Genomic DNA, 27,245 nt, shown 5'->3' with positions numbered 1-27,245 from the left:
TCTGGTTCATCTATCTTTATTACAAAAAATGTTACCCATTTCTCTGACAATGGAATCTCCCAATAAAACGCTTCTTCAACGAAAGCATTATGCACTTGACCATTGTATTCTGGGACTCAAATTGGGGTTGTATTACTTGGCAGATTCACAAGATACTTAAGTCCCTGATGAGCTCCCAGTTATATTTGTTTCTAGGGCAAGCAGCCATTTCTTCAGTGACTCAAATTCTTCTATTAATGCACCACGTTTTAATTCGTGATAGGCACACTCCTTACACTGGGTGCAAAGGAAAGAATCATCAGTTGGGCTTGGTTTGTCTACTAGACCAATCTTAGAATACATGCAACATGCTATACAAGTGATGAACAATGACTCACACTAGAAATGCCCACAGGTATTTCCATCTGAGTCATGATGTACTGAAAGTGGATCTTGTAACAACCATTATTTAGGTAAATTTTAAACTTAAGAAAGATTACAAAATTTTAATTTACAATATATTACATAATTTAAATTAACAAAGTATTACATGCAACATGCTATACAAGTGACTGCTACCAAAATTTTACCAATAGTGAAACTAAAATTAAGCTACCGAAGTTACTGGAAAGAATTTAACTTAGCAGAAATACTTTAGAAAAGTTAAGGATTAAATATACAAAATTACTTAAATTAGGTTTAAAAATTACAGAAATTAAATTTAAACAAAAATTTTGTCTACCAGACACCTGATGTTAATCTTCTTTAATTAAGTTGCCGACATCCACCTAAAACACATCTGCTCTCAGAACTATCAGCTGAACTGCTGGTTAACATAGTTCTGCATTATCCAGTCAGAAAGAACAAATATATTTCTGATAAATTCTGTACTTATATTTCAGTTTCTTCTTTTTTATAATTCTTTTAATTAATTACTTCATATTAAACTCTGAAACTATAAAGGCATGGTTTAGTTCCTAGGTTGTCTTCCTTTGATTGCTGGGGTGAGGGGGGATCTCCCTGGATTCACTCAGATAAAAAATGTAGTCATTATATAACATTAGTTACAAAGAGATTGAACGTTTCTTCAAAATAAAAATAAAACTCTTGATTAATTGGCTTTTATTGCAGTTAAGCAGCATCCCACTTATAATTTTTAATATCACAATTTAATATCTTTCTCAGCAAATAGTTTGCAATACAATTTAGATATTGATTTATATTAACCCAGCCTTCTGGCTGTGAAGGGCTTGTAAAAAGTAGTGTTCGTTTTTCTAATTGTACAATAAAGAGTATTAATTTTTCTCTGATAAGTAATGACCACAAAATCACATTACTATCTAATATTTGTATTATACTGTATTGCTTACCACTCCATCTGTAGTTTTTCCAAATGAAAGAAAGTTATGCATTCTTTTCAGTACCTTCTTCTGAGATTTTGATAGCTTAAAATCAAGGGCATCACATCTAAAAGTTGGGGGGAGGGAAATCTTCAAAAATCAACACAAAAACAATATAAAAATAATGTTGGTCAATAAATTACAACTAACAATTTATTATGGAAAATGAATTTGATTTTTTGGCTGGTTAATTCCATATGAGCAGAATAGCACTTTGTTTTACCTACAACCCTATTAACAGCATTAATTAATTTTCTGTGTTTATTTTGTTGTTCAAATGTTCCTAAGTTTAATTTAATAAATTTTCACTTTCATTTTCAGAAATATAAACTAAATAAACTGATTTACACTAACTTTGACAAGCTGATTCTGAAAATGATATCAATTTATGACCCATGGATTTTAACTTGCAACAATTTGTTAATTTTTACTAACATACATATAAAAAATAACAATATATTCAAGCTAAAACTACAATATTTCCTGTAAAATAATTTATAACAAAATTTGACGAAAATGAAGGGAAAAAAAAAACTTTTATAGCTTTTTACTTATGTACACTATCATCTTCCTTTAACAAAATCTAGTAATAATTGTTCATCACGAATGGATCCTATCTGCCTTGAAAGTGCTGCTCCAACTCACTATAGTTTGATGAAAACACTGTCATTGTTCACTGCTTAGTGCTCCTAAATTCTCCAGGAAAAAATACAGTTGTGAATGAAGTAATGCATTTAATGTCTTACAGCCTTTAAATTTATTAAGAAGGTCACAATTAAAGCTCCACAGTTTTCCATATTTTTGTTGCCTAACAATCCTTGAACAATATCTACGCCAATGCTACAAACGGAACTTAGAATTTTTTTTCTCAAATTTAGCATCATGCAAAACAGAAGACTAATCTGTGGTCCAATAAAAATTCTCTTTCAGTTTTGCACTGTGCAAAGTAGGAAATGATTGTTTTAGGTAACCGAATCCACTTCATGTTTAATTCGGTACTTTCACAAAATTTTTCATTAATCTCAATTTAACATACAATAGTGCCAGTCCACTCTTCACCATTAGCAAGAGGAATATATTGTATATTCCTCTGTCCTGCTAGTATATATTCCTCTTTTTCAGGTTATTCCTTAATATTAAAATGTTTATCTGTATCTATGTATCCCCTAAGCTAGTCTGTGTATGTGGTCATTTAAGATTCAGAAATGACTAATTCCTAATTTAATAAAAACAGCATACAACTTATACTTTGGTTTTCTATTATGAGATGAAGGTTCTCTGCTTATTTGTTACATTTGATGTACAGTAATGCACAACAAGCAAAGAAAACAATAGTACTTTGCAAAATTTTGTTGCGGCTAAGATGGCTAACAACTTTTAAAGAGCCACAAACATGCTAGTTGTGCTGTTTTAATTTGTAAGAGCAACCCTTTATTCCATTCACTAATCTTGTTGCCCTTCTCTGTACTTGTTCCAACAGCTCTACATCCTTCTTAAAATGAGTCCTCCAGACCTGTATACAGTACTCAAAGTGTGGCCTGACCATTGCCTTACACAAGGGAATAATCACCTCCTTATCCCTGCTACAAAAATTCCTGTATATCATTGACAAGACACCATGAGCCACTCTTGCAGACTGTCTACACTGCTCAGAAAACTTCATATCTGCCTGCACAATTATCCCCAGGTCCTTTTCACACTCTCTACCACTGTCAGTGTAGTACCATACAGTTGATACGTTACTCTGGGGTTACTGCTTCCTATATGCAGTGCTTTACATTGGTAAAAACTTCAGTTGCCACCTCTCAAGCCCATCTGCTCAACTTTTCTAGATCCTGTTGCAGCAGCATACTGTCATTAGTGTCATTAACAACCCTGCCAACCTCCATATCGTCTGCAAACTTGCAGACATTAAGCCTGATATACCATCATCAATATCATTAATGAATACAGAAAACAACAATGGACCCAACACTGAATCCTGGGGGACTCCACTAATAACATTAGTCCACAAAGAGCAGTGTCCATTGATTACCACTCTCTGTCTTCTCCCACTCAACCATCCCTTTATTATCTAGAGCAGCAATTTGCCTCCAATGCCACACTGCTTCAATTTGTGCAGCAGTCTTCCATGTGCAACCATATCAAAAGCCTTTCTAAAATCCAAATATAATATCAAAATTATTTTTTGCATCCAGTTCCTTTGTGGCCACATCATAGTATCCAATCAAATTGGTCAGACAAGACTTCCCCTTAACAAACCCATGCTGTGTCTGAGCTATAACTGAAATCTTGTCTAGATGATCCTGCAATGCTTCTTTAACCAGTGCCTCCATTACTTTCCCTGCAACAGACGTTAAACTAACAGGTCTGTAATTACCAGTGAATCCCTTCGGTCCTCCTTTGCGGATTGGGGTCACATTTGCACTTTTCCAGTCCATGGGTAACTCCCCTGAGTCCAATGAAGCTCTCATAAGTATGGCTAAGGGTTTGCTTACTTCCTTTGCTGCCTCCTTTAATAAAACTGAATAGATTCCATCCACCCCAGGTACCGTTCTTATGTTTATCTTCAACAATTTCTCCTCCATTTTACTCCCGGTTATTACAAGATTATCTAGCTTACTGCCAGAGTTAATACACCTCTGGTATTCCTCTCCCTGAATAACTTTTCATGTGTGAATGTAGATGCAAAACATTCATTTAGTTTGTATCTGAGCAGGATCATCAACGGTTGAACCATCAATATCAAGTGGACCAATCTGATTCATTCGCTTCCTTCTAGAGTTTACATAAGTAAAGAACTCTGCTGTTTTTCTTTGCATCCTTTGCCAAAGATTTCTCATAATCTGCCTTTGCCTGCCTAACTTTTTGACTTAGTTGCAGACTAGTTTATATCTGCATAGGCTTCTGTGTCACCTGTTAATTTATATGTATCCCATGCATTTATCTTCTCTGCCACATTTTAGCATTTAGCATTAGCATTAGTAGAGGCATCTGATGCAAGAAAGCAAGTTTATGCAGCATCAGCCAAAAAAAAAAAATAAAGCAAAATAAATAAATAAAAAAATAACCACTTCCACTTCACCCCTCTGTTCGTTCGAAATACCTGTCCAGCTGAGCCTTAAACTTATTTAGGCTATCAACTTCCACGACAAGGGATGGAAGTCTGTTCCACCAACCAACCAACCATCCGCTGGCTAAAGGCAAATTTCCGCACATCTATCCTACATCTGTCTTTCCTCAATTTGAATTTATGCCCTCTCAGGTGATTATTCTGAGCAAGAGGAAGAATCCCATCAGCATTAAGCATGCTCAACCCATTCAAGACTTTGTACACCTCTATCAGATCACCTCGCTGGTGCCTAGTTTCCAGACAGACACTGTAATTCGCAAAACTTAAGCCTTTCTTCGTAAGAGCATTCCTTTGTTCCATTCACTAATCTTGTTGCCCTTCTCTGTACTCGTTCCAGCAGCTCTACATCCTTCTTGAAATGAGGCCTCCAGGCCTGTATACAGTACTCTAGGTGTGGCCTGACCATTGCCTTATACAAGGGAATAATCACCTCCTTATCCCTGCTAGAAAAATTCCTATATATCATTGACAATACACCATGAGCTACTCTTGCAGCCCGTCTGCACTGCTCAGAGAACTTCATATCTGCCTGCACAACCACCCCCCAGGTCCCTTTCATTCTCTACCTGGATAGATCCCATCCACTGTCATTGTAGTACCACAGAGTTGATACGTTGCTCTGGGGTTGCTGTTTCCCATATGTAGTACTTTACATTTGTCAATGTTAAACTTCATTTGGCACCTCAAAGCCCATCTGCTCAACCTTTCCAAATCCTGTTGCAGCAGCATAGTGTCAGTAGTGTCCTTGACAACCCTGCCAACCTTCGTATCCTCTGCAAACTTGGACATTAAGCTTGATATTCCATCATCAATATTCTGTATGTTATACTTTGGCATAATATTTTTGCTTAACTTGTATTTTATTTATTCAAAATTTATATTCTAAATTATTTTTTACCATGTGTCCGCGTACACGTGTTTTTTGACATACAGAACATGTCAGAAACAGAAGTAAGAGTATTGCTGTTCTTTTTCATAATTTAGGTGGATGACCTCTGAAGAAGACACAGAAATTATGAAAGATACTGCAATGCTATTTCTACTTTGGTCGTTCTTTTCAAAAATCTGCTATTTCTACCTTGGTCGTTCTTTTCAAATTTTGCATTTTTTCAAAATTTGCACTTTGTTTATAACGTTACACTTTTCTTTTCCGTTCTTCCCCCTTTATTCAACATACATCGCTCCCAGGGTACACAGTATTTTCATTATTAGCATAAGTTAAATTAAAGATTTACACATAACATTAAAAATAATTTTCTATATACATTATGGTTGTAGGGTACCTTTGCTCTTGCAGTGTCCCTGATCCATAATTCATATTATCGATATTTCATTTTATCTCTATTCAAATTCAAATCCATTTTCTTTCTTTACTTAATTTTCATTTTTTATTCATAATCATCAATATCATTTATAAATACAGAAAACAATAAAGGACCCAATACTGAACCCTGAGGGACTCCACTAATAACATTAGTCCACGATGAGCAGTGTCCATTGATTACCACTCTCTGTATTCTCCCCCTCAACCACCCCTTTATCCATAGCAGCAATTTGCCTCCAATGCCACACTGCTCCAATTTGTGCAGCAGTCTTCCATGTGCAACAGTATCAAAAGCCTTTCTAAGATCCAAGTATATAATATCAAAGTTATTCCCTGCATCCAGTTCTTTTGTGACTGCATCATAGTATCCAATCAAATTGGTCAGGCAAGACTTCCCCTTAACAAAACCATGCTGTGTCCGAGCTATAACTCAAGTCATGTCTAGATGATCCTGCAGTGCTTCTTTAACCAGTGCCTCCATTAATTTTCCTGGAACAGAAGTTAAACTCACAGGTCTATAATTACTTGTGTCAGCCTTTGATCTTCCTTTGTGAATTGGGGTCACATTTGCACATCTCCAGTCAATGGGTACCTCCCCTGAGTCCAAGGTAGCTCTCATAATTATGGCTAAGGGTTTGCTTACTTCCTTTGCTGCCTCCTTTAATATAACTGGATAGATCCCATCCACCCTGGATGCCTTTCTTGTGTTTATCTTCAACAATTTCTCCTCCACTTTACTCTCAGTTATTACAAGATTCTCTAGCTTACTGCTAGAGTTGAATACACCTCTGGCATTCCCCTCGCTGAATAACTCCTCATGTGTGAATGTCGATGCAAAATATTCATTTAGTTTGTTAGCTACCTGAGCAGGGTCATCAACAGTTGACCCATCGATATCAAGTGGACCAATCTGATTCATCCCCTTCCTTATAGAGTTTACATAAGTAAAGAACTCTTTGCTGTTTTTCTTCGCATCCCTTGCCAAGGACCTCTCGTAATCTGCCTTCGCCTGCCTAACCTCCTTTGTAATTTGGTTACAGATCAACTTGTATCTATCATAGGCTTCTGTGTCACGTGTTAATTTGTATGTATCCCATGCATTTTTCTTCTCTGCCATATGCCTCATTAGTTCATCTGACATCCATTTAGGCCTAAACCTTGAACAATATTTCTTAGTTGGTATGTAAAGCCTAGTAGCTTCCAAAATAAGTTCTTTGAATGCTTCCATTTTGAATTTGCTGTTGGTAACATCATCAGTTGATCCCACTGTATAGAATTTAAATACTGTCTCAGTCCATCGTAGTCGCCTTTACGAAAGCAATACCCCTTCCCTTTACCCCTAATGGTAGTTATCTCTTTGAGTAACTCCCACTTCAGAACACTGTGATCACTGCCACCTAGTGGTTCATTTATCTGCAGATTCTTAATGCATGAAGAATCACTACTGATGATCAAATCTAGAGTATTACTCCCTCTAGTTGCCTCCCGAGCATGCTGATGTAGAAAACAATCATCCAATAAATCCACAAAAGCCTTGCTAGTGTGTGAGTGACCAGCCCCCAAATTCCCGTCAATATCTGGGAAATTAAAATCCCCCATTATAAGACTCTCTGATTTACTGGCCCACTCTATTTCCCTGTACAGTTTCTTATTATACTCATCAGAGTCATTAGGCCTATAGCACACTCCTACTCTCAATTTTGATCTCCCAATGCTTATGTCACACCAAACTGACTCGACACTGCACTGTCCAGCGATGTCGACTGGCTTCACTTCCTTGGATTTTATGTGTTTTTTAACTAATAGCATAACCCCTCCTCCCTTCCTATCCTGTCTATCCTTTCTGTAGACATTGTACTCCCCAAATTCCAGTTCAGCATTCCTTATATCTGTGTGACACCACGTCTCTGAAATCCCCACAATATCTGCCTTTGATGTTTTGAGCAATACCTCAAATTCATCAAATTTATTTACTAAACTCCTAGCAGTGGTGTACATGCAAGTATACATGCACCTGTTCTTTTTCTTAGCTACCCTAACACAACCCATGTGTTTACTTGTACCCCCAATGATTCCCAGCAGTCTCTGAAATATCCTGCATCTTATTTTCCAGGCTGCGGCTCATTCCAATAGAAGCTCAGATGAACTAATTTTCAATTAGTTCATCTGACATCCATTTAGGCCTAAATCTTGAACAATATTTCTCAGTTGGTATGAAAAGCCTAGTAGCTTCCAAGATTATTTCTTTGAATGGTTCCCATTTTGAATTTGCTATTGGTAACACCATCATTTTTTCCCACCGTATAGAATTTAAATACTATCTCAGACCACTGTAGTCACCTTTAAGAAAGCAAAATCCCTTCCCTTTACCCTTTTTTTTTTTTTTTTTTTTTTGTAGTTGTTGGCGCATCGGCTTCTGTGGCCATATTGCACCTCCCAAGGTTTTTGCAGTACTTTGATCCAAGCCCGAGACGGGATTCGAACCCGCGACCTTTGGGTTGCTAGGCAGGCACTTGACCCACCCGGCTAGCCCGGTCGGCCCCTTTAACATCTGATGGTAGTTACCTCTGAGTAAATCCCACTTCAGCACACTGTGATCACTGCCACCTAGTGGTTCCTTTATCTGCAGATTCTTAATGCATGAAGAATCGCTACTGATAATCAGATCAAGGGTATTACTCCCCATACTTGCCTCCCAAACATGCTGCTGTAGAAAACAATCATCCAATAATTCCACAAAAGCCTTGCTAGTTGTGTGAGTGACCAACCCACAAATTCCAGTCAATCTCTGGGAAATTGTTTGTTTGTTTGTTATTTGGTTTTTAGGAGCATTAGCAACTAAGGCCATATTGCTCCGTGATATGCGGTGGTCATACCCTTGACCTTTCCGCATCCTCCGTATTTGGTGGTGACGGGCTCGAACCCCGGTCTAATCAAGAAGCCTGTGCTAACCACTGCTGCTCCTTCCCACCTGGCTACGGAGGCGCCCTCTGGGAAATTAAAATCCCCCATTAGAAGACACTCTGATATACTGGCTCATTCTATTTCTCTGCACAATTGCTCATTATACTCATGAGATTCATTAGGCCTATAACACACACCTACCCTCATTTTTCCTTTCCTAGTGCTTATGTCACACCAAACAGACATTGCATTGTCCACCATCAATTGGATGCGCTTCCTTAGATTTTGTGTGTTTCTTAACTAACAGCATAACCCCTCCTCGCTTCCTGTCCTATCTATCCTTTCGGTACACATTGTACTCTACAAATTCCAATTCTGCACTGCTTATGTCTGTGTGACACCCTGTCTCTGATATCCCAACAATTTGATGTCTTGACTAGCCCTTCAAGCTCATCAAATTTATTAACTATACTCCTAGCATTGGTGTACATGCAAGTATACGTGCACCTGTTTCTACTCTTAGTTACCCTAACACAGCCAATGTATTTACATGTTCCACTATGACTCACAGCAGTCCTGGAAATCCCCATTGCCTTGCTTTCCAGGCTGCTGCTCAATTGCATTACAATAGAAGCAGTGCAAGAATCACTTTCACCTCTGCCAGCGGCTACTTTTAATCTATTAGTCCGTTTTTTCCCACCAAGCTAGCAGTTTTCCAACCCACCTAACTCTGGCTTGATAGCATCAGCAAATATTCTTGCATTCTTTCTATTTATGTGTATCCCATCCTTGTAGAAGCAGTCTCTCTTGTTAACAAGCACAGACCAGGCTGAGAAAAATTCTACCCCTTGAGCCTTGCACAATTTCTCCAGGGCCGAATTGATCGACTGGACTCTCATCATATATGTCGAAATGTATGGATGATCATAAATTATTGGAATACAGAAAGAAGAAGAGTTAGGCAGATTATGAAGAGTTGCTGGATAAGCATGCAAAGAAAAGTAACAAAAAATTCTTTACTTATATTAATAGTAGAAGGAAATGAATGAACCACATTGGCCTATAAATTTGTTATTTATTTGTTATTGTTATTTTTTTTTTTTTTTTTTTTTTTAAGGAGCATTAGCAACTAAGGCCATATTGCTCCGGGATATGCAGTGGTCATTCTATGACCTTTCCGCATCCTCCGTATTTGGTGGTGATGGGCTCAAACCCCGGTCTAATCAAGAAGTATGTGCTATGCACTGCTGCTCCTTCCCACCTGGCTTCGGAGGTGCCTCCTACTAAATATGAATGACATAATTGGCCTACTAAATATGAATGATGATGACTACTGATGATCCTGTTGAGACTGCTGGCAAACTGAGTAAATATTTTGTGTCTACATTCACATGTGAAGAAGTTTTTAGGGATGTGGAATACCAGGCACTTAGGGCTGATGGGATCTATTCATTTATTTAAAAGCAGCAGCAAAAGAAGTAAGCAAAGCTTTGATCATAATTATGAAAGCATCCATGGATTCAGGGAAAGTAATTATAGATTGGAGATGTGCAACTGTCCCTTCTATTCACGATGCAGAAAGGAATCAAAGAGCCAAATGAGTATTACAAGCCTGTTATAACTTTAAATAACTAATTTCATTAGTTAAAGAAATAATGCAGGATCATCTTAAAAGAAATGCGGTTACAGAGCAATTGTAGCAGGGATAACAGCTTTCTAGTTAAGCATCTTTTCTGCACTCTGGTCACTAGCATTTATGGCGCCAGAAGAATAAATTTCTTCCAATTCTGTAATAACAGAGGCAGAACATTGTAGCCTTTCTTTTTAACAATGGTTAAAAAGAAAGGCTACAATGTTCTACAATGAAAAAATATCTCTGCAGACGGAAAGCTGAAATAAAATAAGTGATGGGATTCAAAATCCACTGGAGTATCTATCCCCCAGAAAGCCTTTGCCCCGGCTTTTAGAAATGTGAGTAGACTGTTGCAGCAAATGTAATCATTGCTTGAGTAAATGGATTTCCCTTGTATCGCTAGTAAACTAATAAAAATAATGGCCAGAACCTTTGGAATGCACTTTGTATGTCTGTTCCCAATGACGTCTTTAATTGTTCTTAAGATTGCGATTTTAAGTTGATGCTTGTTTCAAGCACCTTTCTACACTTTCAGTCCATTGGTGGTTTCCCTTATGAATGTAAATTTTGCCCTATATCCAGTCTATTTAAAAATAAAAAAATAAATAAAAATTAGTAAAAAATTCAGAGCTACAGGGTTTAATATATTAAAAATAAATAAAAAAAACCTTTACTACATAATCATCGTCCTGAAGAACTTGCTTATATGCAGCAGTCAGCAACGTGCAATCATGGATGGCTTTTCAAAGTACCCCATTTCCTTGCATTTGCTTTCACTTTACTTTCATTAAGAATCTATTTTACTTGCACACAATGAGATGTCTCTATTTGGAATAATTTTAACCTCTAATCTTTCTTAGCTCAAGTATACCACATCACATCTATAATTTTCTTAACATCCTCCAAACAAAAAAAAAAAAAAAACTCTTTTCTTTTGTTCTTTCTTTTCCTCTAGTGTTATTTTTCACTATAAACATCAATCCCTACCTTATCTGGCAATACACATTTCTCTTCATCAAAAAAAAAATTAGAAATCCAGCACTATTAAAAAAAAAAAAAAAAAAGAAAAAGGAAATCAGTTAATCAATTACTCCTCTCTCACTTCACTATTCCCTATTATAGATGCATTCATTCTTTGCTGCATACTATTTCTATAGAACTGATATTTATAATTGAACCTTTCTTTAAAACCAGTTCAGTCAAGTGCAGCAGTCAGCCAGCATCAAGTAATGGGTCAGTTCCATACCCACCAAGCTAATTTCAGCATCTTTTCTGCACTCTAAAAACATTCCTTTTACTTCTATCAATGGAACAGCCTTCTTTTTTCATATGTGTACTCATGATAATCACAACATACAGAAATCTGAGTCAAGTGTCAGCAAGTTATTTCCAAATTCTTAGTTGATGCACTGTACACTAGCTGTGTAAATTTGTAATTTGTTCTAACCATCTCAAAATTTTACAAAACTTCATATTTTGTAGAAAAAAAGATAAAGTAACATGCAAAGAATATTAAAAATAAAACAATAAAAACCATCTGAATTGAAAATTTTCAGAATACAACAGAATTAACATATTTATGAAATATATAAATATCTTACTTGATAGTATACTGAGGACAACAAGTAATATTCATCCTTGGTTTATAACAATATTTTCCACTTCTGCAAGGAATATAAAAAACTTTTATCTTAGATATGATAGTTTCACATTTAAATTATCACTTGTAAAAATATTAAAATGGCTAAGCATCAAGCTGATCTTTCAATAATAACAATAATAATAATAATAATAAAAACTAGATGAACTATAATAATAATGATCAAATACTTATCCTGATTTTTGATATACAATTGAAAAATTGTGTTATATGATGTAATCTTGGATGTAAACCCAGAGTGCAAGTCCTGAAATATGGCACCTAGTATATTGGAGATGACCACCAGCTATGGACCAACGTAAGCAGGGGTTGAAGTGTGGCTTCCACATCACACAGAGGAATCCTTCTGTGTCACCAGGCAATACTAGGTGGTAAATGATTCTCATCAACCAGTGCAATACCAACACTTTGCTTATTGGAGGATTGAAGTGGTCAAATCTGTTTAATCTTCAGAGCAAAGCTCTGGTAACCTCCCATTTCTTACATCATGCAGTATGATTGATGTCTTTTGAGGTTATGAAGGGTATTGTGGCAAGATCCCATATTTCTTACACTTCCAGGGTACAGCTCTAACATGGTGTTCAGAGGCCAGTCACTAGATATCTCATCAATTGAACTTGTTGGTAACTCTCTAGGAGGCATCTGAATTCAGTTAGTGTATAATCTCGCTGCCTCTACTCTGTCAGGCACTGACTGGAGGGACTCCAAGTAGTGTGTAATGCAGGGGACTATTGTCAAGGATCTGGGTATATTCTTACCATGTGTACGCCATATCCAAAAATTTCATTACTTCGTACAACATGTCCCCCCCCGTTCACCTTTTCTTACTACTGAATACACCATGAATTGTCAAACTAGTAGAACAAACTTATCTGTGAAAAGATCTAAACCTTTCAAACACTTCCTTGTTCATTTCACAAATATAAGGGTTCTCTGTCCTAAGCTCAATGATGTCCATTTCCACTTACAATCTGTGAATCCCACATACTTTTCTAACAGAATCCCTGTTATTGCTTGATTCAACCACTGCTCCTCTCAGTTGTCCAAATTATTCACTGTTGATTCCTTTTGCTTCAAAGGTGGTACTTGTGCATATGTCCACTCTGATATTCCCAGTCAGAGACAGTAATTTGGAATCTTCTCTGGTTTAAAATCTATCATATTCTGTCAAATTCATCTGTTGCCCCTATCGTTCTCCCAACTCCACTAATCATTTAGAACTCTTTCACTTCCCTTCTTTAAACATGACTTTTTCCAGTTCACCTTTCCTTACAGTGAAGTAATTTTTCTTGGTAATTTTAATCTACACAGCTCCAGCTAGCTTTCATTTTCTAGTCACACAGACCCAACTAGTCAAGATGCTGAGGCTTTTGCAATTACTGACCTCATAGATTGTTCATTTACATAACAGAACAGACAATCCTAACCACACAGTCAACACTCTTGATCTTTTTCTCACAAACAACCCTTCCATGTACATGGTCGAGGTGAGTAGTCCCCTAGGTACCTCAGATCACAACTTGGTGATGGTCTCTTCTCCAATAGAACCTATATCTTGTGGCCATTCTCAACTTTGTGTTGTTTGACATTATGAGGATGCAAAATGGGATGATCTGCAAAATTCTATTCTTCATTTCCTTGGCTGGATTACTGTTTTAAATCTTCTGATGACAAGATTTGCTGAGATCATGTCAGTGAAATTATTCTTGTAAGGATGAAATTGTTTTATTCCAAACTCTACCTTAAAATCTCATCCTTTATCTAAACCTTGGTTTTCCAATAAATGTGCTAAGGCTGTTCAAGATAAGAAAATTACTCAAACTGGCTTGCATCCAAATCTCCAAGCTCATTTTCTGCCTAAACCAAAGCTTGAAACAATTTTAAAGCAATTATTAATTGGTCCAAAATATATTTTGAACAGGCTCTAAGAGTTGAAAACTTGCTTCTTGTCCAAATAGTAGTTGAGCATTTTGGTTTATTGCCAAAGCTATTGGCCACAACTTTTGCACATCTCTATTCTCACCTCTGTTAAAACCTGTTGGTTCTACTGCAACCTCAGCTAAAGAATAAAGCTGACCTGCTTGCATCTTACTTTTCTTCTAGCTCTTATATTGGTGACCTTGGTAAACCACCTTCTACAATTCCTACTGCATTCCATTCAATGCCTCATGTAGTCTTCCATCAAAAGGATGTCAGAAGAATTTTGAACAGTCCTGATGCCAAGAAAGCACCAGATCCTGATGGTATTTCTCCACTCGTTCTCAAAATCTGTGCTCCTGAGTTTACTCCTGTTCTTTATCACCCTTTTACACTTTTTTTTTTATTCCACTGGTGGTTTTCCTATTACTTGGAAATCTGTTCATATTCAGTTCCTAAAAAGGGTGACAAATCCCACCCATCCAATTATTTGCCCATTCACTTACTTCTATTCTTTCTAAATTAATGGAAAAATCCATTAACCACCAATGCCTAAACCATCTAGAAAACTTCCATCTCATTTATGATCAGCAGTATGGATTCCATCAGTGTTGATCCACTGGTGATATACTGGGTTGTTTTATTCACCCATGGACAAATTAAATGGAAAAGTCTGGTGAAACTCATCGGTTGCTCTTGACATTTCAAAGGCTTTTGATCATGTTTGGTATAGAGGTCTTCTAAATAAAATACCATCTTAAGGTTTTAAAACTGTTTTTTGTAATTGGGATCCAGTTTTCTCTCTGACCACTGCTGTATGCCTTTTCTGTAGATACTTCCATGGGCATTGTTCTTCTGAATTTGCTTCTATAATTTCTCCTCTCTCTTCGAAACCAGTCGGCATCCTTTTACTGTCCAAATTCAAACAGAACCAAATTTTCTTCTTCCTCATTTATTCCTTCAACTTGTGTTTTCTACAACAACCTCCCTTCACACATATTTCCTGAAAATTACAATCTACAGATTTTCAAGTCTAATGTCAACCATATCTTCTTTCATCTTCTAAACCTTCAACCCACACACAGTACTAAGTACTATAGATTCTAAATACTTTTTGTGCTTGCAGTTTTAATAAAAAAGAAAAATAATAACTATTCTTCATAAAGAATAATTACTGTAATATGGTAATCTTTATCAGTTTCATGATATTTTGCTTTCACAAGTAATAATGTACTGTGTAGAAATTCAATCAATTCCTCCCACCTAATAACCAAGATCACTAAGTTCTACTTTTGCCACCATTATAATTATGAACAAAGAGGTAAAATATAAGGCCTTCTCTAGGCCTTTTTTTTCCCTCACTAGGTTTCTCTTCCACAATGTTAGTACAGAGTGGGAAGCAAAGTGAGAAAAAACAAGTGACCTTCAGTCATCTGTTGTTTTTTATCCCTACTTTAGCCATCCACCTCATAAGTTGTATGACTAGTTAAAATGGTGGCAAAAAAAAACTTTGGTTGTGTGGAATTAACTCTACTGTTTGTGCACATCAGAAGGCACTCTTTATGGAAGATATTAAGCATAAATATAATGAAGCACACAACTTCTCACTTTGCTTTCAGCTCCCCTAAGATTACATCAAATCAGTCACCAGCTCACTCAAGCACTGTATGACCAGCCACATAGCTGTAATTTGCAAGAGCGGTTAGCACTAAAAGACAAAATTCAAAGTTATAATATAGTTAAAGCTGTATGGCCCATAGAAATTATAAGATGTTTTCAGGACTACCTTGTCCTTTCATCTGGTTCTGTAGCCAGCAGGACTTAAGCAGCACTGATAATGCAATGGTCTTAACGGTCTTAACTTTCACAGCAGAGTAAACTTGCCTTATAACGAATTGCTCAAATATGCAATACTTTCAAAGAGATGGCACTGCCAAAATGTTAACTGTTATTTGTTTAAAAAGTGAGACTGCTATGACAACCTGTTTCAGGAATAACCATTCCCTAATCAGATAGCCTCTGGTGGTAACAATCAGACAAAACAAGATAGCTTTATTATAACCTTGGAAACTCTGATTTTGCATACCACACGGCAGCTTATGTCAAACAATTTATTTACAACTGTTTGCATACTGCTACTAGCACCCATTGCTTAGATGAACAGGAACCAGTTAATTCTGAAACAGGCTACCAATGCCTTTAAAATAAATGGCCAATTAACCTTTTGGTGAGGCCAACTGTTTGAAACAGTGCAATATTGGGGCAACTCGTTGCAATGGTTGTTTGTTTGTTATTTGGTTTTTAGGAGCATTAGCAACTAAGGCCATATTTAGAGAAGTACTGCAGGGCAGTCTAGCCAGAAATGCAGTTATACTAAAGTCAGGGATTTATTAAAAGGCAATCTTGTCTGACGAATTTGAATGGATACTATGATCAGTAACCAAGGAACTGGAAGCAAAAATAATTTTGATATTGTATACTTGATATTGTATACAGGAGAAGTTCCTGTGGACAGATTTGTACATGTATCTCCAATTCACAAAGGAAGACATGAGTAATTACACACCTGTTGGCTAAACTTCTGTTCAGGAAAAATAATGGTGTCACTGTTTGGAGAAGTACTGCAGGGTAGTCTAGCCAGAAATGCAGTTATACCGAAGTCAGGGATTTATTAAAAGGCAATCTTGTCTGATGAATTTGAATGGATACTATGATCAGTAACCAAGGAACAGGAAGCAAAAATAATTTTGATATTGTATACTTGGATTTCAGAAAAGCTTTTGATTCAGAGTAGTTGAAAATGAAAAAGAGCTGATAATTTTGCAGTCAGATTTTATTTTTATTTTTTGTTATTTTGATTTTTTTTTTTAGGAGCATTAGCAACTAAGGCCGTATTGCTCCGGGGGTATGTGGTGGTCATTCCCTGACCTTTCCGCATCCTCCATATTTGGTGGTCATGGGCTTGAACCCTGGTCTAATCAAGAAGTGCGTGCTATGCACTGCTGCTCCTGCCCACCTGGCTACGGAGGCGCTGTCAATAAGATATGAAATTCTCTGAGCAGTGCATGCTGCCAAGACAGCTCAAGGAGTTTTGTCAATGATATACAGAAACTGGAGAAATGTGGCATTAATGGCAAGTTAATACTATGGATAAAGGAATGGTTAAGTGTAAGAAGACAGAGAGCGGTTATCAACGGGCACTGCCCTTTGTTGTTTTAAATATTTATTAATGACACTGATGAAGGAATATTAGGCTTAATGTCTAAGTTTGCAGATGATACACAGGTTCGTAGGGTAGTTAACGACAGTCATGAGAGTGACCTACTGCAACAAGATCTGGGAAAATTGGGTTGATGGGCTGAGAAATGGCAGTTGAAGTTTAACACTGACAAATGCAAGATACTGCACATGCGTAGCAGTAACCCCAGAATAACTTATCAATTGTGTGATACTACACTCAGGATAGTGGAGAATGAAAAAGAGATGGGTCTAATTTTGCAGTCAGACATGGAATTCTGAGCACCAGAACAGCTCATGGTGTTTTGTCAATGATATACAGAAACTTTGCCAGAAGGGATAAGGAGGTGATTATTCCTTTGTATAAGGCCATGGTTAGGCCACATCTTGAGTACTGTATACAGGTCTGGAGGCCTCACTCTAAGAAGTATGTAGATCTATTGGAATGGATGCAGAGAAGGGCAACCTGACTGGTGAAGGGAACAAAAGGGTGCTCTTACCTAGAAAGGCTTCAGTTCTGAAAATTGCAGTATTTCAAGGGCCTCTATGAAGGAATCCAATTTCTTTCCTAGAAAGGTTTCAGTTCCACAAACTGCAGTGGTTCAAGGGTACCTGTGGAGAGATCTGACTAAGGTGTTTAAAGCTTGAATGGATTGAGTAAGCCGAATGTTAATGGTATTCTTACACTTGCTGAGACTACACACGAGGGGAACATAAATTCAAGTTGAGGAAGGATGGTTGCAGGATAGATGTGTGGAAGTTTGACTTCGGCCAGCAGGTGGTTGATTGTTGGAACAGTCTTCCATCTGTTGTTATGGAAGTGGATGGGCTGAATAAATTCAAGGGAGAACTAGACAAATTCTTGGCGGGTATGGATGGTTGAACTGGTTTTTTTTTTTGGCTGATGCTATATAGGCTTGCTTTCTTGCATCATTTGCCTTTACTACTGCTACTACTACCTTGCTAGCAGGGATAAGAATGTGATTATCCCTTTGTACAAGGTCATGGTTAGGCCACACCTTGATTACTAAATACAGGTGTGGAAATCTCATTTTAGGAAGGATATAAATCTTCAGGAATGGGTGCAGGGAAGGACAAGATTGGTGAAGGAAATGGAAGTGTGGTTTTATCAAGAAAAACTTTAATTCTGCAAATTACAGCATCTGGAGACTAAGCACCTGCAATGTGGTCCAACCGGGGTGTTTAAGGCTCTGAATGGACTGAGCAAGCTCAATACCAATGGGATTCTTTTCTTGCCCAGACTACACATGAGGGGGCTATAAATTCAAACTGAGGAAGGATGGTTGCAGGATACAAGTGCACACTGTTTGCCATCAGCTAGCAGATAGTTGGAACAACCTTCCATTGGCTGTTGTTGAATGTCAGTAGTTTGAATGAATTTATAGAACTGTGTAAACTATTGGAGGGGATGGACAGGTGATATGAAAGGATGTTTTTTGTTTGTTTTTTTTGGCTGATGCTTGCTCTCTTGCATCATTTGTCACTTTTAATACCATATAACTTTAACCTGACTTACTGGTTAAGTCGGGTTACGTAGCAAATGGTGTAACATTATATGGACAATCACTTTGAACAAGGGAGTTATCATTGCTAATGGGACTGTATTAATATTACTGTTAATAATTATTCTCAAAAATATACTTTACTTAACCAATATGATCACGTTAGGGTAAGTTATTTGAAAATTAAATTAAAATGATATAACAGAACCACAACTTATTGTAAGGGTACTGGACACCAAGGGGATGATATACGTGAAAAATTGATGGTTAACAGAAGTTGAATAGATTACTGTATCTTGTAGTACATTTGAAAGGTTCGAAAAGTTTTGATTTACAGTATTTTTTTGCATCTTTTATAAAGTGCAAAAATGTGACTGCATAAGATTTAATACAGTATCAATGTTTGTTATGGTAATGAAAATAAGGTATACATATAAAGTAGTATAAGAAATTCTCTAAATTTTTGCTGTTTTAATCTTAAGGTTTTTGAAGTTTTTGATTAAAGAAAGTGACATGAGTGATTAGGTATCAATGGTTGCAAGCTTCTAAACAGTGAGAAAAAACATGGTTAGTATGATGAACATAGTGGAAGATGAAAGAGGATTTCCTGGTTTTCAAATTAAATCAAAGCAATTTGAAAGAATGTTTTCACCTTCACTGTGAATCATAATTTATAGTTTCACCACTGTGAAACATTCTGTTAATTAAAAAAAAAAAAAAAAAAAAAAACTGTTGACAGAAATTCTACCAACTTGAATTTTAAGCCTTTCATTGCACACAGTTTTTCAAAGACTCAAAAACAGTAGTGAGTTATCCATTTATTGCATAAACCACTGGCCAACAATGAGGTCAATGTTGAAAAAAAAGTCATGAGTTAGAGTTAAATTTGAAAGCGTCTGCAATTCTGCCTGGACACGATAGGAGGGAGTATATGATAAAGAGCCTTGTTAATCAATTCGGCCCTGGAGGAATTGTGCAAAGCTCATGGAATAGAATTTTTTTCAGCGTGGTCTGTGCTTGTTAACAGGAGAGACGGCTTCTACAGGGATGGGATACACTTAAATTAGAAAGAGTGCAAGAGTGTTTGCTGATGCCATCGAGGCAGCGTTAGGTGGGTCGGAAACTGCTAGCTTGGGGGGGGGGGGATTCACAGCCTAAAAGATTAAAAGTTTGTTTGTTTGTTTGTTATTTGGTTTTTAGGAGCATTAGCAACTAAGGCCACATTGCTCCGGGATATGCGGTGGTCATTCCCTGACCTTTCTGCATCCTCCGTATTTGGTGGTGACGGGCTTGAACCCCTGTCTAATCAAGAAGCGTGTGCTACGCACTGCTGCTCCTTCCTACCTGGCTACGGAGGCGCCAAGGTTAAAAGTACCGCAGGCAGAGGTAAAGGTGATTCTTGCACTACTTCTATTAGATTGGACAGTGGCCTGGAGCAAGGGATGCTGGGGATTTCAGGGACTGATGGTAGTCATTATGGAACAAATCAATACATGGGCTGTGTTACGGTAACTAAGAATAACAATAGGTGCATGTACGCCAATACTAGGAGTATAGTAAATAAATTTGATGAATTTGAAGTGCAGGTCACGATATCAAAGGCAGATATTGTTGGGAATATCAGACACGTAGTATCACACAGATATTAGGAATGCAGCATTGGAATTTGGGGAGTACAATGTGTACAGAAAGGATACGAAGGGAGGAGGGGTTATGCTGTTAATTAAGAAAAACATAAAATCTAAGGAAATGCATCCAGTTGACATAGATGGGCAGTGCAATGTTGAGTCAGTTTGGTGTGACATAAGCAATGGGAAAACAAAAATAAGGAGTGTGTTATAGGCCTAATTACTCTAATGAGTACAACGAACAATTGTACAGACAAATAGAGTGGGCTAGTAAATCAGAATGTCTTATAATGGGGGATTTTAACTTTCCAGATATATATAGACTGGAACTTGTGGTTGGTCACTCGCACACTAACAAGACTTTTGTGGATTTATTGGATGACTGTTTTCTTCAGCAGCAGCATATTCAAGAGACAACCAAGAGGGTAATAATACTCTTGATCTTGTTATCTGTTTGTTTGTTTGTTTGTGGATTTATTAGACGCATTGGCAAGTATGGCCATAGTGCACCGGATGGGCACTGAAACTGGATCTGGTTATAAGCAGTGATTATTCGTGTATTGCAGATAAAGGAATCACTAGGTGGCAGTGATGACAGTGTACTGATGTGGGATTTACTTAAAGATATAATTACCATCATGGGGTAAAGGGAAGGGTTTTTGCTTCCATAAAGGCGACTACAGTAGTCTCATACAGTTTTTAAATACTGTACAGTGTACTGATGATGCTACCAACAGCAAATTCTAAGTGGGAAGCATTCAAGAAATTAATTGTGGTAGCTACTAGGCTTTCATACTGATTAAGAAATATTGTTCAAGGTTTAGGCCTAAATGGTTGTCAAATGAACTAAAGAGACTTGTGGCAGAGAATAAAAATGCATGGGATGCATATAAATTATCAGGTGATACAGAAGCCTATGGAAGATATAAACTAGACTGTAATCAAGTCACAAAGGAGATTAGGCAAGCGAAGGCAGATTACAAGAAGTCTTTGGCAAAGGATGCTAAGAAAAACAGCAAGGACTTCTTTACTTATATAAATTCTAAAAGGAAGGGGATGAATCAGATTAGTCCACTTGATATCAATGGTTCGACTGTTGATGATCCTGCCCAGATAGCTAACAAACTGAATGAGTATTTTTCATCTACATTCACACGAAGATTTATTAAGGGAGGAAAATTCCAGAAGTTTATCAAACTGTAACAGAGTGCTTAATGATTTTGTAATAATTGAGAGCAAAGTGGAGGAGAAATTGTTGAAGTTAAACATAAGAAAGGCTCCTGGGGTGGATGGGATCTTTCCAGTTATATTAAAGGAGGCGGCAAAGCAACTAAGCAAACCCTTAGCCATAATTATGAGAGCATCCTTGGACTCAGGGGAGGTCCCCACGGACTGGAGATGTGCAAATGTAACTCCAATTCACAAAGGGGGGATCGAAGGGTGACACGAGTAATTACAGACCAGTTAGTTTAACTTCTGTTCCAGGTAAAATAACGGAGTCACTGATTAAAGATGCATTGCAGGATCATCTAGACAAGACTGCAGCAATAATTCAGACACAGGATGGCTTTGTTAAGGGAAAGTCTTGTCTGACAAATTTGACTGGATAATATGATGTGGTTACAAAGGAACTGAATGCAAAAAATAATTTTGATTTCATATACTTGGATTTCAGGAAAGTTTTTGACACTGTTGCGCATGGAAGACTACTGTATGAATTGGAGCAGAATAGTATTAACGGTAAGTTGCTACAATGGATAAAAGGGTGGTTGAGTGGTAGAAGACAGAGTGGTAATCGATGGATGCTGCTGTTGGTGGACTAATGTTATTAGTGGAGTCCTACAGGGTTTGTTGTTGGGCCCACTGTTGTTTTGTATATTTATCAATGATATCAGGCTTAATCTCGAAGTTTGCAGATGATACAAAAGTTGGCAGGGTTGTTAATGACAGTAATGGCAGTGTGCTACTGAAAACTGGATCTAGAAAATTTAGGCAGACGGGCTGAGAAGTGACAACTGAAGTTTAATATTTACAAATGCAAAGTACTGCATATGGGTAGAAGTAACCCCAGAGGAACATACCAACTATGTGGTACTACACAGGGTGGTAGAAAATGAAAAAGACCTGGGAGTAATTATACAGTCAGATATGAAGTTTTCTGAGCAATGCAGACAGGCTGCCAGAGCAGGTCATGGGGTTTTGTCAATGATATACAGGAATTTTGCTAGCAGGGAAAATGAAGTGATTATCCTTTTGTATAGGGCAAGGGGGGTCAATAAGTTGATCATGATCTACCAGTGGATCATGGCTTTAATTTCAGTCAATCAAGACAAATTTTAAATATATATAAAAAACAGATTAGTCAAAATCTAAATGTTATTATTATTATGTGACCCACTGCATACGCTTATTACAAATCTGTTGAACCACATGACCACTCTTGTTAGCACGCAGCCACTAGGCTTGTCTAGTGAAAATTCACGCAGTTTGGTTGTGAAAAGTATAGCGTATGGGTCGAATTCTTATTTAGCTTACTAAATATTAGTAACTGGACAGTACTTATACGTTAATTTAATACCCTTTGATTTAAAATTAATACTAAGAAAAAGAGTAAAACGTATCATTTTCATTGAGAATGGGAATTAGAATACTTTTTTGTAATGATAAAAGAAAAATGTTGTTGTTTGATTTGCAATGCTTCCATGGCTATACCCAAAAAAGGAAATTTAGAAAGGCACTTCAACACACTCCAGGGTAAATACCAATCGGATTTTCCGCCTGATAGTGACCTTAGAAAAATATAAATTAAAATAACTTAAATCCTGATTATTCGCACAACAAAATTTTTTTCATGTCGCCTAATTTACAATCTAAAGCAGTAACTGTAGCATCATTTAAAGTGAGTAGTTTCTTACAAAAAAATGCATATCATTTCCTCATGTTCAATTCATCAAAGATGCATTTTTAGAAATAACAGATTCTATTTTTGAAAATTTTAAGAACAAAAATGAAATTAAAAGTGCTCTTCAAGATCTGCAATTATCTCGAAATACTGTGATGCGACACATCGAAAAAATGAGTAAAAATGTGAGCGAACAATTGCGTGCTTATATTACTAATTGTGTGTCCTTTTCTTTACAACTGGATGAATCTATAGATATCAGTGATACAGCTCTATTGCTCATTTTTATTCGTATGGTTTCTGATGATTCTGCCACTAGAGAAGAACTGCTGGGTATCATTTCATTAAAAGAAAGAAAGAAAGAACTAGAGGTCTTGATATATTTAACGCATTTAAAAATTTTATTGAAAAAAAATTAAATTACCACTATTTCAGATTGTATCAATAACAACAGATGGAACTAAAGCAATGACGGGGCATCTTAACGGATTCATCGCATTGTGCCAAAAAAATGATGAATTCCCAGATTTTTTGAGTTACCACAGTATCATCCACCAACAAGTGTTAGCCAGCAAAAGATTAAATACTAAACGTGTTATGGACATAGCTTTCAAGTTCATCAATTCCATCAGAGGACAATCTCTTCAAAGGAGGCTTTTCAAAATGCACCTCGATGAAAATGAACCAGATCTGATGTTACACACAGATGTAAGGTGGCTGAGTTGGAGTAAATTTCTACAGAATTTCGAAATTTTCTGAATGAAATTAAAAATTTGTTGATCAAAGGGGAGATGATTATCAGTAGCTACAACACATGGAGTGGTTGTGTGATCTGACTTTTTTTGGCAGATTTTACCAGTAAATTAAGTGATCTGAATTTGGAATTACAAGGAAAAAATAAAAATGTGGGTGACATGATTTGTAGCATTTTTGCATATAGATATCAATTTTTGGCAATGGCAAAGGATCTCAAAGGGAAATAAATTTGATCATTTTGCAGATATGCAAGATCATTTGCAAAAATAACCTGTTTTTGAATTTAACAGTGAGAAATATGTTTCTGAAATTGAAAAGGTTGTAGATGATTTTGAAACCAGATTCAGTGATTTCAAAACAATTGAAGACATTGTTTAATATACTGTATTTCTTATCCATTTAATGTTGACTTAGATACAAAACAAACTGCAGAAAAAAAAAAAAAAAAATCACTGAGATTTTTCACACGGAGAAAATATTACTTGAAAATATGTTTGCCGACAAAAGTACCAAAATGTAAAAAAATGCAGTGAACTGTTAAATTCCTGTTTTGGTTCCACATATCTATGTGAATTGGCCTTTTCATATTTTAAACAAAAAAAGATGAAGAATCGCTCTACTCTTATGGACTTGCATACAGAAGATTCTTTACGGTTGGCCTTATCACAGTATATTCCCGATTTTGAAAGCTTGGTACATGACATTAAGACACAAACTTCACATAAATTAAAAATTTAAATATGTATGAATTTAAAATAAGAATTCTGAATTGTATTTAATTTTAAAATTTATAAACAACATTTTTCAATATGTGTTGGTTAACCTTTTTAACCATGTGCAATGAAATTCTTGAGATGGTAGATCATGGCACATTTTGAAGAAAAAAAGTCGATCACATCACAAATTAAGTTGGCCACCCCTGGCATAGGACAATGGTCAAGCCATGCCTTGAGTACTGCGTACAGGTTTGGCAGCCTCATTTTAGGAAAATGTAGATTTGCTTGAGCATGTACAGAGAAGGCCAACAAGATTGGTGAGGGGAACGAAGGAGTCCTCTTACCGAGAGAGGCTTAAGTTCTGCAAATTGCAACAGCTGGAGACTAGGCACCTGCAAGGTGATCTGACCGAGCTGTATAAGGCCTTGAATGGTTTGAGCAGGCTCAATGCTGATGGGATACTTCCGCTTGCAGATTATCTTCTCTCGTCTTCTCAACCTCCAACCCAAGCACGGTACTAAGTACTATAGGTTCTAATACCTCTTGTGGGGTTTTCATAAAAAAAAAAAAATACCTCCAGGTTGTGTCAAAAGCCTTTTCAATATCCAAATTTAACATTACAACATGTTAATTTTTCACCTAAGCATTATAGATATTAGTCTCTGCTTTCACCATGTTGTTGTTGTTTGGTTTTTAGGAGCATTAGCAACTAAGGCCATATTGCTCCGGGGATATGCGGTGGTCATTCCCTGACCTTTTCGCATCCTCCGTATTTGGTGGCTCATGGGCTCGAACCCTGGTTTAATCAAGAAGCATGTGCTACGCACTGCTGCTCCTGCCCACCTGGCTACAGAGGTGCTGCTTTCACCATGAGATCCAAAGTGGCTCTATTTTGTTGGAATCCAAGCTGATTATTGTTTAGCAGCTTTTGAGTTTTAAGAATCCAGGCGAGTTGTCTGTGTATCATCCTTTCTAGAGTTTCACCTAGACAACTGGTGAGGGAGATTGATGGGTAATTTTGTGGGAATGATTGATCCTTTCCTGGTTTGGGAAAGGCTAAAATAACAGAGTGATGCCAGGTAGAGGGATATGTACCTTCAAGAAATATCTGGTTAAAGAATATTATTAGCAAATTCAAAGCTATATTGTTTAGATGTTTTAGCATTACATAAAAGATTCCATCAGTTCCAGCAGCGCTATTAGGTGATCTGTTTAATGCTGTTTGGAGTTCAAAAAGATGAAAATGTTGATTGCAGACCAGAGACCCGGTAGTATGGAAGTTTATCTTATATTTTTTTGCTATGGCTTTGAGTTGTAGAAAGGAAGCATAGTAAGCTGTAGTGGCAGATGTTTCAGAGAAAGTCTCTGCAAGTGTGTTATCTATTTCTTGTGGTGAAGATATTTCTTGTCCATTCTTGGTTAAAATTGGAGCAGAAACCGGTAAATATTTGCCATTTAGTTGTCGAATTTTTTCTAAATAATTTTACTGCTAGTATCCTTTGTGATAGAGGAGGCGAACTGTATCCATGATTCTTTTTTGGCTTTTCTTCTGATTTGTCGTGCTTTTGCCTTAAGCTTTTTAAACTGAATTAGGTTGCTGGTGGTTGGAAACTTACGGAACAGATTCCAGGCTTTATTTTTTTCCTTTGGTATGAGTGCCATTCCACCAGTGTTTAAGGTTTCTGTGTTTGAAAGCTGAGTTTGAAACACAATAAGTAAGAACTAAGGGAAGCATTCAAGGAATTAATCATGGAAGCTACTAAATGTCTCATACCTATTAAGAAATATTGTTCAAGGTTTAGGCCTAAATGGTTATCAAATGAACTAATGAGACTCGTGACAGAGAAGAAAAATGCATTGGATGCATATAAATTATCAGGTGACACAGAAACCTATGGCAGATATAAGCTAGTCTGTAATCAAGTCACAAAGGAGGTTAGGCAAATGAAGGCTGATTTTTTTTTTTTTTTTTTTTTTATGAGAACCCCAAACACGAAAGGTATCAAAACCTAGTACTTAGTACCATGCATGGGTTGAAGGAGAAGTATGGGGAGAGGGTGATGCCGGAAACTTTGCTCTAGAGACTAAACATGGGTTTCACCACTTCAAGCCTCCAATAAGCAAAGTGGTGGTATTTCACCGGTTGATGAAAGTCATCTACCACTCTGAAATTATGAGAAATCTTTGGCAAAGGATGCAAAAAAAACAACAACAAAGACTTCTTTACTTATGTAAACTCTAGAAGGAATGGGATGAACCAGATTGGTACACTTGATGTTGGTGGTTCGACTGAGATGATCCTGTTCAGATAGCTGATAGAGTATTTTGCATCTACATTCACACATGAGGAATTCTGTAAGCAGGGGAAGGACAGAAGTTTACTAAACTCTAACAGGGAGCTAAATGATTTTGTAATAATGGAGAGTAAAGTGGAGGAGAAATTGTTGAAGTTAAACATAAAAAAGGTGCCTGGGGTCGATGGAATCTATCCAGTTATATTGAAGAAGGCAGTGAGGGAAGTAAGCAAACCCTT

General features: G+C 36.9%; 1 protein-coding gene across 2 annotated transcripts in view; it reads right to left on the bottom strand.

Annotated features, from left to right (window-relative positions):
* Positions 1-27,245, bottom strand: part of Ate1 (arginyltransferase 1) — a 169,158-nt gene that overhangs the window by 132,151 nt on the left and 9,762 nt on the right. For both annotated transcript variants that reach the window (XM_090375480.1, XM_090375488.1), the window contains exons 3-4: positions 11,975-12,037; positions 1,350-1,446 (exon numbers count right to left, since the gene is read on the bottom strand). In XM_090375480.1, the coding sequence (XP_090231606.1) occupies positions 1,350-1,446; positions 11,975-12,037 (160 nt within the window). The remainder of the gene's footprint in view (positions 1-1,349; positions 1,447-11,974; positions 12,038-27,245) is intronic.

This window comes from Mastigoproctus giganteus, chromosome 1, assembly GCF_048544385.1.
Source record: "Mastigoproctus giganteus isolate SK-2022 chromosome 1, ASM4854438v1, whole genome shotgun sequence".
Lineage (NCBI taxonomy): Eukaryota > Metazoa > Arthropoda > Arachnida > Uropygi > Thelyphonidae > Mastigoproctus > Mastigoproctus giganteus.
Note: the sequence above shows the minus strand (reverse complement) of the source record. Positions and strands in the feature narration are given on the sequence as shown.